This window comes from Dendroctonus ponderosae, unplaced genomic scaffold (genome assembly GCF_020466585.1).
Source record: "Dendroctonus ponderosae isolate FM_Combo_2020 unplaced genomic scaffold, Dpon_F_20191213v2 Dpon_F_20191213_1, whole genome shotgun sequence".
Classification (NCBI taxonomy): domain Eukaryota; kingdom Metazoa; phylum Arthropoda; class Insecta; order Coleoptera; family Curculionidae; genus Dendroctonus; species Dendroctonus ponderosae.
The window spans coordinates 62,810,807-62,824,287 of record NW_026017110.1 but is presented as its reverse complement, the minus strand read 5'-3'; the positions used below and the strand labels follow the sequence as shown (position 1 = coordinate 62,824,287).

The 13,481-nt window shown below is 38.3% G+C and overlaps 1 protein-coding gene and 1 long non-coding RNA gene across 2 annotated transcripts in view; one reads left to right on the top strand and one right to left on the bottom strand.

The window, feature by feature from the left end:
• Positions 1-2,834: 2,834 nt before the first annotated feature.
• LOC109541027 lies at positions 2,835-3,594 on the bottom strand. Its single transcript, XR_007280348.1, has 2 exons — positions 3,448-3,594; positions 2,835-3,112 (listed from the first exon to the last, which is right to left on the bottom strand). It is a non-coding gene; the product is annotated as an uncharacterized LOC109541027 (long non-coding RNA).
• Positions 3,595-6,244: 2,650 nt separating this feature from the next.
• The window catches only part of LOC109541025, a gene marked incomplete in the record, with an annotated part of 12,281 nt that continues 5,044 nt past the window's right edge, over positions 6,245-13,481 (top strand). The window contains 6 exon segments of the mRNA XM_048661145.1: positions 6,245-6,893; positions 7,981-8,636; positions 8,692-8,899; positions 8,951-10,208; positions 10,298-10,526; positions 10,818-13,202. Of these exon segments, the coding sequence (XP_048517102.1) occupies positions 6,862-6,893; positions 7,981-8,636; positions 8,692-8,899; positions 8,951-10,208; positions 10,298-10,526; positions 10,818-13,202 (4,768 nt within the window).

Sequence of the window (13,481 nt, the reverse complement as noted above, 5' to 3'; positions counted from 1 at the left end):
GTTCGATGCATTATTCGCGTCCATGAGCTAAAAATTATGTAAAATTAAAGATATTTTGACAAAATTTTATTTTTTTTTTAAAATCGACCTCTACCCTTAGCAAAATTTTGGCCAAACATCAAAATTTCACAAGCGTGTTTTTTCAGCTCAACCGATTCCTTTCGGCGTAAGAAGCTCACAAATATGCATTTATAAAGTGTTTGGGTCAATAGCAAAGAAGAAATCGTCGGCTAAAGATCGCTAACGCGTAAAAAAACGCTTAAAAGGTGCCGAAAATGTCTATTATTTCGGATCTCAAATGTCTAGCATGTTTTTCAATGAGTTCGATGCATTCATCGCGTCTGTGAGCTGAAAATGATTTAAAATTCGAGACCTTCGAAAAAAAACATATGGGAAAATTTCGAACAAAAATCAAAATTTCACAAGCGTATTTTTTTAGCTCGATCGATTCCTTTCGACGTAAGAAGGTCACAAACATGCATTTATAAAGTGTTTGGGTCAATAATAAGGAAGAAATCGTCGGTTAAAGGTCGTGAACTCTCAAAAACGCTTAAAATGTGCCAAAAATGTGTATTATTTCGGATCTGAAACTCCTAGCATGTTTTTCAATAAGTTCGATGTATTCCTCGCGTCCGTGAGCTGAAAATGATGTAAAATTTAAGACATTTTGAGAAAATGCAGTCAATTACCGAAATTTTCCGTATTGTTTGAGAGGAGTTCGAAAACAGACTTTGTTGTTGTTTGCGGGAAAATGGGTTTTATTGTAGAAATTTCTCTAGGGCAAAGAAAAGTTATTTTTCTCGAAGTAAAATAATCAATAAATAAGAAATCAATTGTTTAAACTGGATTTTCTTCCTCTTATTCAACGATTTAAACGGCGTAACCTACTATTCTAATAATTTGTACTATAAGGAGACCCAATGCAATAATTTTTGTGTAAACACTAACTTGAAGACCCAAATCTCATTGCAGGCAAGTTTAATTGTTTCTGCAACTTTGAATCGCGACTGTTCGGAAAGCTATGGACTAAAATCAACAAGGATACCACTGGAAAGGGACTTTTAAGACGATGTGCCCCATTTCCATTTAAGATTCTAAGGGAGACATATTGGATTGCTTTTGCCAATGATTCATATGAAGATTTAACAAAAAAGCAGAAAGACTTATTATTTTTCGACATCCAGTTCAGAATTCGTACGAATGACTTCGGATCTAGTGGATGAGCTTCATCCAGTACTTTGGAATGAAATTGGTTCATTCGCTCTTTTTCGGCAGGATTTCTGATGAATGCAGTTCGGCCATAAATTTCCATTCATTTTAAGTGGAGATTTTAATGTTGATTTTTTTCGTTCTGATTAGAGTAGAGCGCCAAATTTAATGCAATTGTTTAAATCAAAGTTACAATTCAGGATGATAAACAATCCAGAACAAGCTGCAATCGAGCAGGATAAAATAGTGTCACAATTCGCTTCTTATTACAGTTATCATAAACTAAGTGTCACGTTTGTAGGATTAGATAATAATTATTCCGACACTCTAACAGTAGCTTTCATTGGTTGACAATGCTTGGTCAGCTGAACGAAAAATTCCAGCTGAGGACACCTGCAAGGCTGGAAGTCAGCCTTCGCAATCAGAAATAGCCAATAATATTTGTATCTGTTGATTCATCAGCAAAGTGAGCATAAGTTCACGCCTGTCCTTGTAAATATAGTGTTTGCGATTTGTGGGCTTTTTATCCCGAAAGTGAAACACCTTAGCGCGTCCCTCCACAAATCGGTTGGACAGTAGCGAAAACGCTTCGTATACGAGTTGAATAAGTCATGTTTGCGCTCGTGATAGGCATTGGTAATAAATTCGAGACAAAATATTGGATTGCAGGATACAAAAATGGAATCTTAAACCGCTAATTATTGTTTAATTCTATCACGCGCGTTGTAAAACTAGTTTTACTTTAATTCATGGGAATGTGACATGGTTGTTAATTCACTAATCGCACCAGAATGTACTTACTTGACACAGAATAAGTCACAACCTTAATTCATCACATGTAGTCAATTTATAAAAAGCATACCGTGTTTCTGTCACAAAGATAAAGCAAGTTTTGCGTGGATTCCTTCGGTTACGGAATGCAAAACTTAAGGAAACCCCCCGTACCAAGACACGCTGATGGCATTCAGTCCCATAAAATGCCAAATTACCATAAATATAATACCGAATGAGGTAAAATGGCGTGTCTTTTCAAGTTTCATTTCAATCTTAATAGGGGTAAAATGGATTTTCTAATTAAACATCAGTTTCCTGTCTTTCCGGAGACAACCTGCTGAAAAAATTCATTAAACTGACTTAAATCCGGAAAAACGCTGCTTTTTAGAAAGCAATCAAATTCCACTGGAATGTTCAGTCAATCATCAATTGAGTTAGTTTAATGTTTTCAATTGGGCATTGTGCAAGCCTTTATTTATTTTAATATACCTATAGGTATGTAAAAATTGTCTAGAATGAGACCTTCTCAAATGAAAAGCAAACGGTCGCAAAACTAGCATGAAACAATGTTCAGTTTTACTTAGATATCTCCTATTTTGTCAAAACAGCAAATGCAAATATTTTATGTAGAGTTGACACGAAATTCTAGTTTTGCGAGCCGATTGCGTGTTAGGTCAATCAAAGCCATTTTATTAACTAACTTGCTTGATCAGACTTGCTAAATATTTAATTTGCCTTTGTTTCCAGCTAATTAACAATACTTACTCGGTGCTACCGCTTGAGGTCCATTTACAATTAGTTAGGAAAGGAAATAACCAGATAATTTTTGTCAGGCAATTAGTAAATTTACATTTTCTCGGTCACTTGTTATATTTTCCGTGTTTCTTCATTACATTACTTAAAATAACATTATCATTTAGAAGGCGCAAATCAGTCGCTTTAATTGCTATTGCCGATTCTTTAGAACAACGCGTCACGTTGCTTAGACAATTGCAATTAAAATGCACACTTTTCTGCTAATTTACTTTAAGACTTATATAATGGACTACAGGTCCGCATTTTGTTCTATTCCTTTGATGTGCAGGGTCTGAGGTCCGAGGAGCGATGAGCGACCTCCTAATGTAGGGAACTGGAAAAAGTAGAAAATCAGTTCCAGATCTTCTGATCTGTTTGGCTCTTTAGCGAAAAACAAAACAATCGTGATGGAATTTGGCAAATACACGATTTTCCAATGATGCCAGCCAAGATCGAGAGTGTATGTAAAAATAAAAAATTCCAGTTGGGTATTTATGTACAGTAAGTTGCACGGTGTAGTTTCATGGAGCAGGCTGTGCTGTGTTACATCGTGGTACTTCAACTGTTAAGCAACAAACGAGAAATTTTTGAGAGGGGAGGTGACGTGACCGGTGGAATACCTACCTGTTCAGCATCACCCCTCCACTGGTATGGTTACCTTGTTCTTACCATGTTCTCGCTTTTATCCCATCTGCACACTGCAGTACCATAACCAAGGTACTTATAACTGTTTTCGTATTCAACACGCTGGCCAGTGGTTTTTGACTGAAATCATGGGCAAATGTTTGAACTTCCTGTGTAAAAAGCACCCAGTTTGTCCCAGCTCATCCTTGTGTTCGAAATGTTTGTTGTGAGAGAACTTCCGGGATTTCAGTTGAAAGTTTAAAGTGACCCCAAGCTGTTTACCAGAAGGAATCTATTACCGCCAAGCCAGGTAGGCAAATGGGTTTGAATTCGTGTGTGACGGTTCTTTTGCATATTTGATCGCAGCTATTTAATGACCAAATATTCACAAGGGCACTGACATTAGGCAGGTAATAGCGGCTTTTCCTATTTCAAACACACCTGTCCTTCTTCGACGTTCACATAAGTATGCAGACAGTTATCACCCAGTATTCCATTTAAATAGCAATTCTTCTATTTCCATATGTGCTTTTATTATAATACGGATTATTTTATAAAAATCGATCAAATATTACCGAGAATAATTAAATTAAATGAAACAAAGTGATGAACATATGCAACGTTCTTATGGACTGCAATTCTCATGTTTTCCGATAAATGGTGATTTCAAATCAATTTTGAGAATTAATCTACTCAATGAAGCATTGAACGAAGGAAGAGCTCTGGCGTAAATGCTACTTCAAATATACCTGATATTGACCCAAAACTATATTCTTGGAAGGCACAGTTTTGAAAATTATTCGCGTAGGTAGGTTTATTTTGGTGCCCATGTAGCAAATTTTTCTCATTTTCGTATATCTACCTAACTGGAAAGTTGGTATCGAGATTCTGCGACAATTTATTCTCTTCCACAAACAAGCTGATAATTACTGTGTGAATTTTTGCTTGAAAGCACATACCTCTGAAGTGACTAATAACAATAATATGACCTTCCCAAGTAATAAGCCTCAATGTTTAGTATGTAACTGCTTTCCCAGCATAATTCATAGTAAAATCAACAGTAACTATTTGCGATGCAAACCGGATAGATACATCATGGCAGCCAAATGCATAGATGCTTTTTTTCAATTGAATTAAAGAAAATTGATCACTTTTATTGATTACGTTGATTTATTTCCTTTGAACCCGTCAGTGCGTTGAAATTGTACTAATCACTTCCAAGCTTCTTTAAATTCTTAATAGTCCATAAGATTAATGTTTAATTGAAAGCCGCGTGCGGAATAAATATTAAAACAGACTTTGGCAAATTTAATGTTTATCATCTGAAATTCAGCACTTACTTAATGCATTTGGAAATACGTCTTGTACATATTTACACTCTATCTGTATTTTTACGCCGTTTTGAACTTTTTGGCTGCTATTGGAATACGCGAAAAATAGATGTTCCCTAATCAAACATCCATACTTTATCTGAATTTATTTAAAACTGAAAGCTGTCGGCACCAATAGATTATTTGAATCCAACGAATGAAATCCTTAATTGAAGTGTGTCAGTGCTTCATATTATTGATAAGACTGAGTGAAATGGTGTAATGTTTGTTTTTCTGATTATGTTAACTTAAACAAAACTTTATTATAACATTCTATGCAACGAGCGAAATTTTCTATACATTTCTAAGTAGTCTGTTCAATCCTGATCAGAGTTTATTTTTAAGTGAACATTTGCAGCGTATTTTTAGAATTATCAATGATTCAGATTAACATTGTGCAGATTATCTTAATTCGTGACCATTATGGACGTTATTCTTCTGTCTGCTTGTAGGTAAGTGTTCTTCAACGTGCATTTCAAAGCTCGGTTTTATTTCATTTTGTCAACATGGACGCGACATAAATTATTTAATCGGGCACAATCAATAGGGCCAAACACGTTTCCATTAGAAGCTTTGGCCAGAAAACTTGGTGAACGATTTTTGTTACTAATTCGAAACGAATTCACTGTAGTTCATGTGCGTTGATTTATATTTACCAATTTTCCAAACGTATTCATCAAGGTTGCAAAATTGAATTTTGCCAAACAATCATAGAAACTGACACGGGATTTGAACACGAATGACTTGCACCTTCGGAGGATTTTAGCTCAAGAGCGAAACGTTGGAAAGATATTATTTTCCTCGTCGGCCTAGAATTCCAAAAAATTGACGAACTTCCGGCAAAAGCTTAACTCTTTTGATAAACACCGCATTCCGTTCACTGCCTAGGCCTAATGTAAAGTAGCAAAAGGAGCATGTTAGAAGCAATAATAATTATGAAATTATTCAGAACTTGTTAGTTCCAGTTATAAATTTTCGGCATTTTACGCACTCTAAACATTTCTAACTGTACCTACTAAATTCCGATTTCATGGCTAATTGCATATCTTTTAGGATTTTTACGATTTACTCATTAAGAAAACTTTCTACTATCGGCAGCTTCTATTAGAACAAATTGGCCTCGTCGCCAATCGGATCTTTAAACGTAATTTGATTTAGCTTAAAACAGCGGCAGGAAATATTGGAAAATCGAAACACCGTAACGAGGAAAGTCGTTTCCATGTGAACCACGTTGTATTGAATCCCAGCGCTGCTAAAATCGAATCGGACTTTCAGAGTTTCGAAAAAAGGAAAAAATAAAATTACACCTTGAATCGTAATAAATGCCCATTCGAACGAAGCGAGTAGGGAAACGACGACAACCCTTGAGTCGTGGGGGTGAGAGCCAAATGTGTGCGCTCTCATTTTCTCTTAGGTCTTCGTAGCGTGCTCTTTTTCTCTGACCCTATACGAAAAAGTTCAAGCTTATAAACCAGTCAGAATAGGCATTCAGCCGTTCAAAATCATCCTCATTCCTCTAGTTTCGTACAAAGAACGAAGGAATTTTAGACGATATTAAAATTAGTAACCGAGACAACGATATCCAGACATTGTTCTAAAACCTGTTGGTGATCGATCGGAAGAGCTTTTCATAGGTTTCTTGCGTGAAGTTTACTTGCTTCCTTGAGCATTATTTTTCAATATATATTGGATTCGGAAGGGCAAACGCTCAAACATACAGAAGAATTCTCCCGGGTAGGCATATAGAAAATGTTTCCGGTTCATTTCTGCATTTTACTGGACTATGTTGAGCACGCAAGCGCGTTTTGAAACCGGCAGTGAGGATCCAGATATTATTTTTCTTGGCCCTATATTGAAATATTGTCTTTCTTTAGTGGTAGCCCTAAAAAACCGGACATCCGCATACGGCTTGTTTCCCGTTGCTTCCCTGCTTAGTGCTCCCAAAATGTCCCGTTTGCCCAAAAAATCGTCCCGATTGCTGTAGAGACATGGTGACCTAATTAGTGCTGGGTTTTTAAAAATATGTGCTTTTTGATTAATGCGGTATAAGAAAAATTACGAGCTGTAGTGATTGTCTGAAACTCTAATCATGTTTTCCTGTTTGTGGCAGATTTGGGAATGGTAAGCATGTTTCATTTAGACATGTAAATCAGTTTGTATAATAATTAGCGAGTGTCGGTTCGTAAAACGTAGGACTTCATGTGAGCCACTTTCCTGGCAGATAATTTTCCATAACGATTTTCACTCAATTAAAATTCCCGCCAACTTTGGGTCATTTTACGATTTGCGACAAAACTCACATCAAACGCAGCTTTGAAAAAAATAATATCTAAATTACCTGTATGTAGGTACTTATAAAGAGAGTAAAAATTCGACTCATAATTTTCTGCTTCAAATATGCAGCTACTAAAAATAGGTACTACTCTCCAATTGATATCCTCAATGGCCCCAATATAGAAATATTAACACGTCGATTACTATGTTAAAATAATATTATTGTTTGGATTTGGATATTATTTTGAAACCATTTGGTTTGCTTGCGTTGTCGATGCAGCCTAAATCTGTTTCATATGCAATGAATTTTAAATTTAAATAGTCTCGGAGAAACTGGGTGTGCTATTTCTGCAAAAAAATAATATTTTGTGAACAGAGTCAAGTGGGTAGTCATTAGAGCGGCTTTTGAAATATCCCTCGATGTTGAAAAGGCCTATTTGGCTCATAAACAATTCGAAAGTGGTCATTAAAACATGTTTTCATCTTAGAGACAAAGACCACACTTTCAACTCAAGTGGCGTCTTGAATGTATACAGTTGTTTATAAGGCAGTTTTCCTCTGTCGGGCGATATTAGTTTGCGGAATGAAATGCTTAAGGTAAAATGGTAAACACTGGTTCTCGACCATTAGGAGTCAATCAGCATAACATGACCGATTCAATTGAATGCTACTTAAACTGTTTTTAACTAAATGCTATTCATTACTTTCTCTTGACTAACTGTTCTGTTATCTTGGAAACCTCAATACATGTAAAACACTACAAATTACCGTCTATTGTTTGAAACTGTTGGGTAAAATGTCCCATTGTTTTGATTTCAAATATATAATGGCCACATATGCTCTCAGAATTAATTAGTACGTCTCTGACTGAGTCGTTGATGTAAAGTTATTACGAAATAGTTACTTATTGTCTAACGATCGTGTTTATTTCTAGGATTGATCCCAACAAAATGGACAAAGTAAAAAAATTTCAAGGATTCGAAAATGCGTCCGCAACAAATCAGAACATACCAAACAATGACTCGAACTTGCAACAAATTCATCAGCATAGTACGGCCCCCCACTATTATCCGATGGTACACCAACATCCCCAAATGTACAACAACAGTCACCCTCACCCCATTCAGTCGCCTCTGCTCCTAAACATCAACAACCAGCAAGTGTTGCACACCACAGTGCATAGACATTTCCAGCATTATCCGCAATATGGAGTCAACATTAACTCGAATGAATATGTTCATCAACACATGCCCAGATCTAACCCTCAGCCACCCTCACAGATTAATAACCCCCTACGGACACCACAACAGCACATGGAGACTTCAAACAACAACACCATCTCACAAGGTGGTTTTCCACCAGAAACACCAAAGCAGGAACTGAGTAAAGATGCTCAAGTAAAAGCTTTAACACCAAAGTCGAGAGCTAAAGAAGCAGAGAAGAAACAGCTAAGATCGCCATCAGCAAGAAGACCTGCCAATGCCCCGGTGGCATTTCAAGGGTGGCTGCATAAGCAGGGTTCTGAAGGCCTGATGCTATGGAAGAAGCGGTGGTTCGTTTTGTCTGAATATTGCCTGTTCTATTACAAGGGTTTGTATGATACACTCAGATGTGATTTACAGTAATGACAGGAAATTTTTTGTAGGACTACAAGAGGAGAAAGTTTTAGGTTCTATTTTACTTCCATCATACAAAGTGTCGGTGTGCGGCCCAGACGATAAAATCAATCGAAAATTTGCATTTAAATGTGAACACGCCAATATGCGTACATACATATTGGCTGCTGATTCGCAAGATCTCATGATGCAATGGATTCATGTGCTGAATCTGGCTTGCAATCTCCAAAACAACTTGTAAGTCAAATGCCATTCCCATCTATAGATAATAATATTGCTATTTTCCAGAGAACCATCCAAAGAGCAACAAATGGCACAAAGCGCGGAACCCAACAGTTACAAAAGTAATACTCCTGCAGGACAAATTAACGCATTTTACGGCAATCATATGAAGGCCAGCCATGTGCATGAGCACACATCTAGTAACATAACTGATTTGAGCAACTCTAGTCAGCAAGAGCTGAGCCAATGCAACCAGCCCCTGTATGCAAATGCGCCCCCTAAACCGAGAAGATTGACTGATGGATACTGTTCGCCAGGTCCAGAAATATTGGAGACATACTCAAGCTATCAAGGATCAAGATGTGATGCCAAAAGCCCCTCGAATGCTTACCGAAGATCATTGAACCCGCATGAATACATTTACAGCGACAGATTATTTTTAGGTCCACAGAATGTTGATAGGAGAACGCCAGATACCTACGGCCGGAGCAATTTAACAAAGTACCGAAACCCTTCGGACTATGAAGACGTATATACTGAGCAAAGCGCTTATAAACGACCGTTGAGCCCTGTAGCAGCTGACAATGTGCTCAAAAAGGGATACCCCACAGTCAATGTAGGCTACCCTGTAGTAAAGGGCTATGCTCCGCCTCCTATTGATATGACCTTAAAACCTCACTATTCAGCTGCAGTTTCAATGAGAAGAACACCAGTTCCAACCATATCCAGGCCGCACAGTGCAGACTTTTTAGAATATAAACCTTATAAAATTGAAACTGTTCCGTCCGCGGCTCCCGTATCTCAACAAGCCAGGCCGAAATCCAGCCTGGATATTAACATGTACTCCAAAGACTGCGGTCCAGTGACCAGGTCCAACAGCTACTATGTTGATTCGCAGGAACTTCAAAGAGACAACGATTACTTTTATTCCCAAGAAACGTATGCTGAAAAAATGAGGAAAAGTGCTCAATACCTTCAGAAAATGCCGGTCAACTATCATCCCGTCGATTCTAGTCACAGACAACATAGAGACAGATATAATTTAGACATGCCAAATTCCTATACATACAACCAGCCCTTTAGAGAGCAAGAAGCCAAGCTTCAGCCCGTTAGAAGTAGGAGCGCGTTGAGTGAGGGATCGTTGCTTTGCGCCCAAGACATCGAAAATGATACAATTTCTCGGGATTATGTCTTGGGACCTGAGCAAACTCTTGGTGTTGTGAAAAATGCAGCTCAAGATCAGTTTACTAGATCCGCCAGTGCCCGCCTGTCGCAGAATAACGCATTTGAGGAAAATGTTACCAGAATTGAAGGAGAGCGAAAGGTCAGAAATCTTTCATTTTAAAGCATGTAAAATTGGAGCATTGTAATCAATTCTGCCGCCAAATAGTAGGGATTTCCGCCATTTTTCAGAGAGAAGAATCAATGAAAAGGCTGCTGGAGTGGAAACAACGAATGCTTCAGTCGCCTTTGAACAGAAAAGCGCAAGCTCAAGCCTACCGAGGATACCCAGTCGGCAAAGAAAATCCGCAACTGCTTCAAAACTACAATTCCGACAAAAAGCAGAAAAAATCTTCAATTACAAACAGACGTTCTGTGCATAACTTAGTCCAATATAATAGCTATTCCTCCGACGATGAAGGTACGTGCACATTTTCTATAGATTGTATAGGTTGTATATCACTTATCATTAGATAGTCGTCCATAAAGACAGTATGATAATTTATTGAGTGGCTTTAGGACTGAATCCTTTTTGTTTAGAATATACTTGGTGTCGGTTCTTTGGGAGTAGTCTCTATAGGTCCTTCCTGCCTGAAAACTTATCTACCTGTAACTAACACTTCAAAATAACCCTCATAACTATTACTAACAGTTTAATAAAAGTTCAGATGGCAATGGACTACTTCTTGATGTAAATTTTTTATGGGCTCAGAAAATGGGGAGAAATCAAGCAAGCACACACAGGCAGGACGGACCATGGACACATTTCCGAATAATTCTGACTCACTTACACATGCATCACTCACTTCTACCACTGCTTTGAACCCCCCTGATGAGCCTGCTACATCCACATCTATCCCCACTAACCAAGAAGATGCACTTCCTGAACCTTCTCTTGCACAAATATCCATATCAGAGGAGTTCACTGATTCTATTATAACAACTGACATTAGATCTAGTGGTGCACTGGTACAAGCCATTCTATCGGAGTTTCAAAGTCCTGCTGTGAAGAAGCAGCCCATTTTGGAAGGAAATTATGTGCCCATGTCGCCGAAAATTAGTGTTTTGCAATCAAATTGCGACACCGACACACTTCCAGGCCTTGGCAACGATTCTGAAGAGAATCATTACGTTGAAATGACAAGGACCATAGACAGTGTGCTTATGGAGTCAACGAATGACTTTGATTGCAATGATCAGCAACAATATGAGATGGTTTGCTTCAGTGGCGAGAAAATCGAACCGGTTTATATGGAAGTTCCGGAGGGTACACAACAGGATAATGCGACCGGACATAATGAGCTTCCTGATATTTTGAAAAGCCCCACTTGCCAGCAAACTCAGGAAAACAAGTCTGATAGTAGCGATGCCGATGACGAAGCTTCGAAAGATTTAGATTTGTCTGAAAATCCGAATCATCACAGATTTAGTCTGTCAGATACATTCAGACCAGCATCTTATTACTTGGGTGTTAGCAAAACTATTCCAGAATTTCAGGATAGCTCTGACAGTGAATTGGTGTCGCCGCCTCCTATACCAGCCAGCTCACCTCCTCTTGATGACGATGATTATATTCCCATTCGCAGCACAAAAGAGAGGCGGAACGTCACTGTTCCTAGAAGAAATTCCGACCAATTTTTCAATAACACTCCGCCTGCTAAGGAAGATAAAGGAAGCTCTGATGTGAGATCGAGCTTCCTGTCCTTGAGAGATCTAAAAGGTCCAGACACATCGCTAGAATGCCATGACACACTTAGTAGGTTATCATCAAACAGCGGGTCGATTTCCTCTCTAACCGCCAACAGCAGAATGCCCGTTTCTGAGGATTTTAGTACTCCTACGGAATATGGCGAAGTTCAAGATATTAAAAGTGTAGAGAAGTATTTCGAAAGACTGAAATTAACAGAAGAAGCAAGGCTAAGCACTTTAGGAGAGGACGGACATGCATATGAGAACTTTTTAATTGCGAAAAACTCGATGCGGCCAGATTTCGCAGAAGTGTCAAACAATGCCAATCCCGTTAAAAAGAGATTTGCATCTCCAAGCTCCATTCCGGACGACTGCAGACCTAGATGTAGACCAGAGAGTAGTTGCTCGGTTTCAGCCGAAATTAGCAGCTTCTTTGTTAATTCAAACAGATCTACTCCAGTTATTGGTGGCATGGATGTTTCCGACCCTCAACTAGATGCTCCGCAAATTGTTCCATACTACTACTCGGATTTATCAGGAACCATTTCTAGTTTAGAAAATTCCCTGACGTTGAACAATCAAAGAGAAAGTATCAATGGGAGTAAGCGCGATATAACTCGCATAATTAATCCCATCAAATGTAACAGACATGAGGAAAGTAGCCTTGATGACCATTTTCCAAATGTTCTAGCAGCGGAAGCACGGTCTGTGTCCGTAGATTTTCTCAACCTTACTGATAAATCCGGAAGCATAGATAAGAAAAACATCTACGAATCGGACACCCTTAAGAGGCACAAATCGCAGGACGCTCAACCTCTCACCAACTGTTTACAATCGAGGAATTTGTTCTTAAACAGAAAAACTAATAAGTATCATCAAGAAACCAGTAACGAAAACATGGTTCGAAAGTCCTATTCCCTAGAAGGACTTCTCGAAAATGTTCTTAATGAAAACACCGTGCACGACTCAACCAATCGAGAAAACTCAGTCTCTGAAGGAAGCTTCTTGTGGGAAGAAGATTCTGTATGGCGAGAACAACTGAGGTCAGTGAGTCAAAGACACACCAAATCTATGGATGACTTAGATACCATAGATGTCGATCAAGACTCTATTCATAAGAAACCTACTAGAGCGATAACTCGGGAAGTAACTTATGTCAACGATATATTATTCAAGTCTAACGACTCTGGCACGAAGAAAGCTGCGAAATCCAAGGTGGAAATTAAAAAGAAGGGAAGCTTTTTGATTGATAGAGAAACATTGAGACAATGGGATCTCATGTCCAGTGCACCATCGGATGATCAGTTGGTTAAGATGGGGGATAGGCAGGGCACTCAGGTTCATGTGGTGGTAGATTCGTGTGAAAGTAGTACCGACACTGGCGATATTGGAAACTGCCAAGAAACAGGTATATCTTTATTTTTATAAGTTCACTAGAATTAGTCAATTAATTAATAGGTTCACTTTTCAAGGTCTCTTAAGCTATTTGAAATTCTGTTCAGAGGTAAAGAAGTTTTTCAGCCGATGTATAAAGATGTAAATATTGCAGACTTCATTTTGATTTATTTTCCTGATTGCGTGTAATTGCTATTATATTCTTCTCCTTCCTGGGTTTCAGACAAAGTGTGAAATAAAAAAAAATCGTTTATTTTATATAACGTTTCGGCGAGACAACAGCGCCATCATC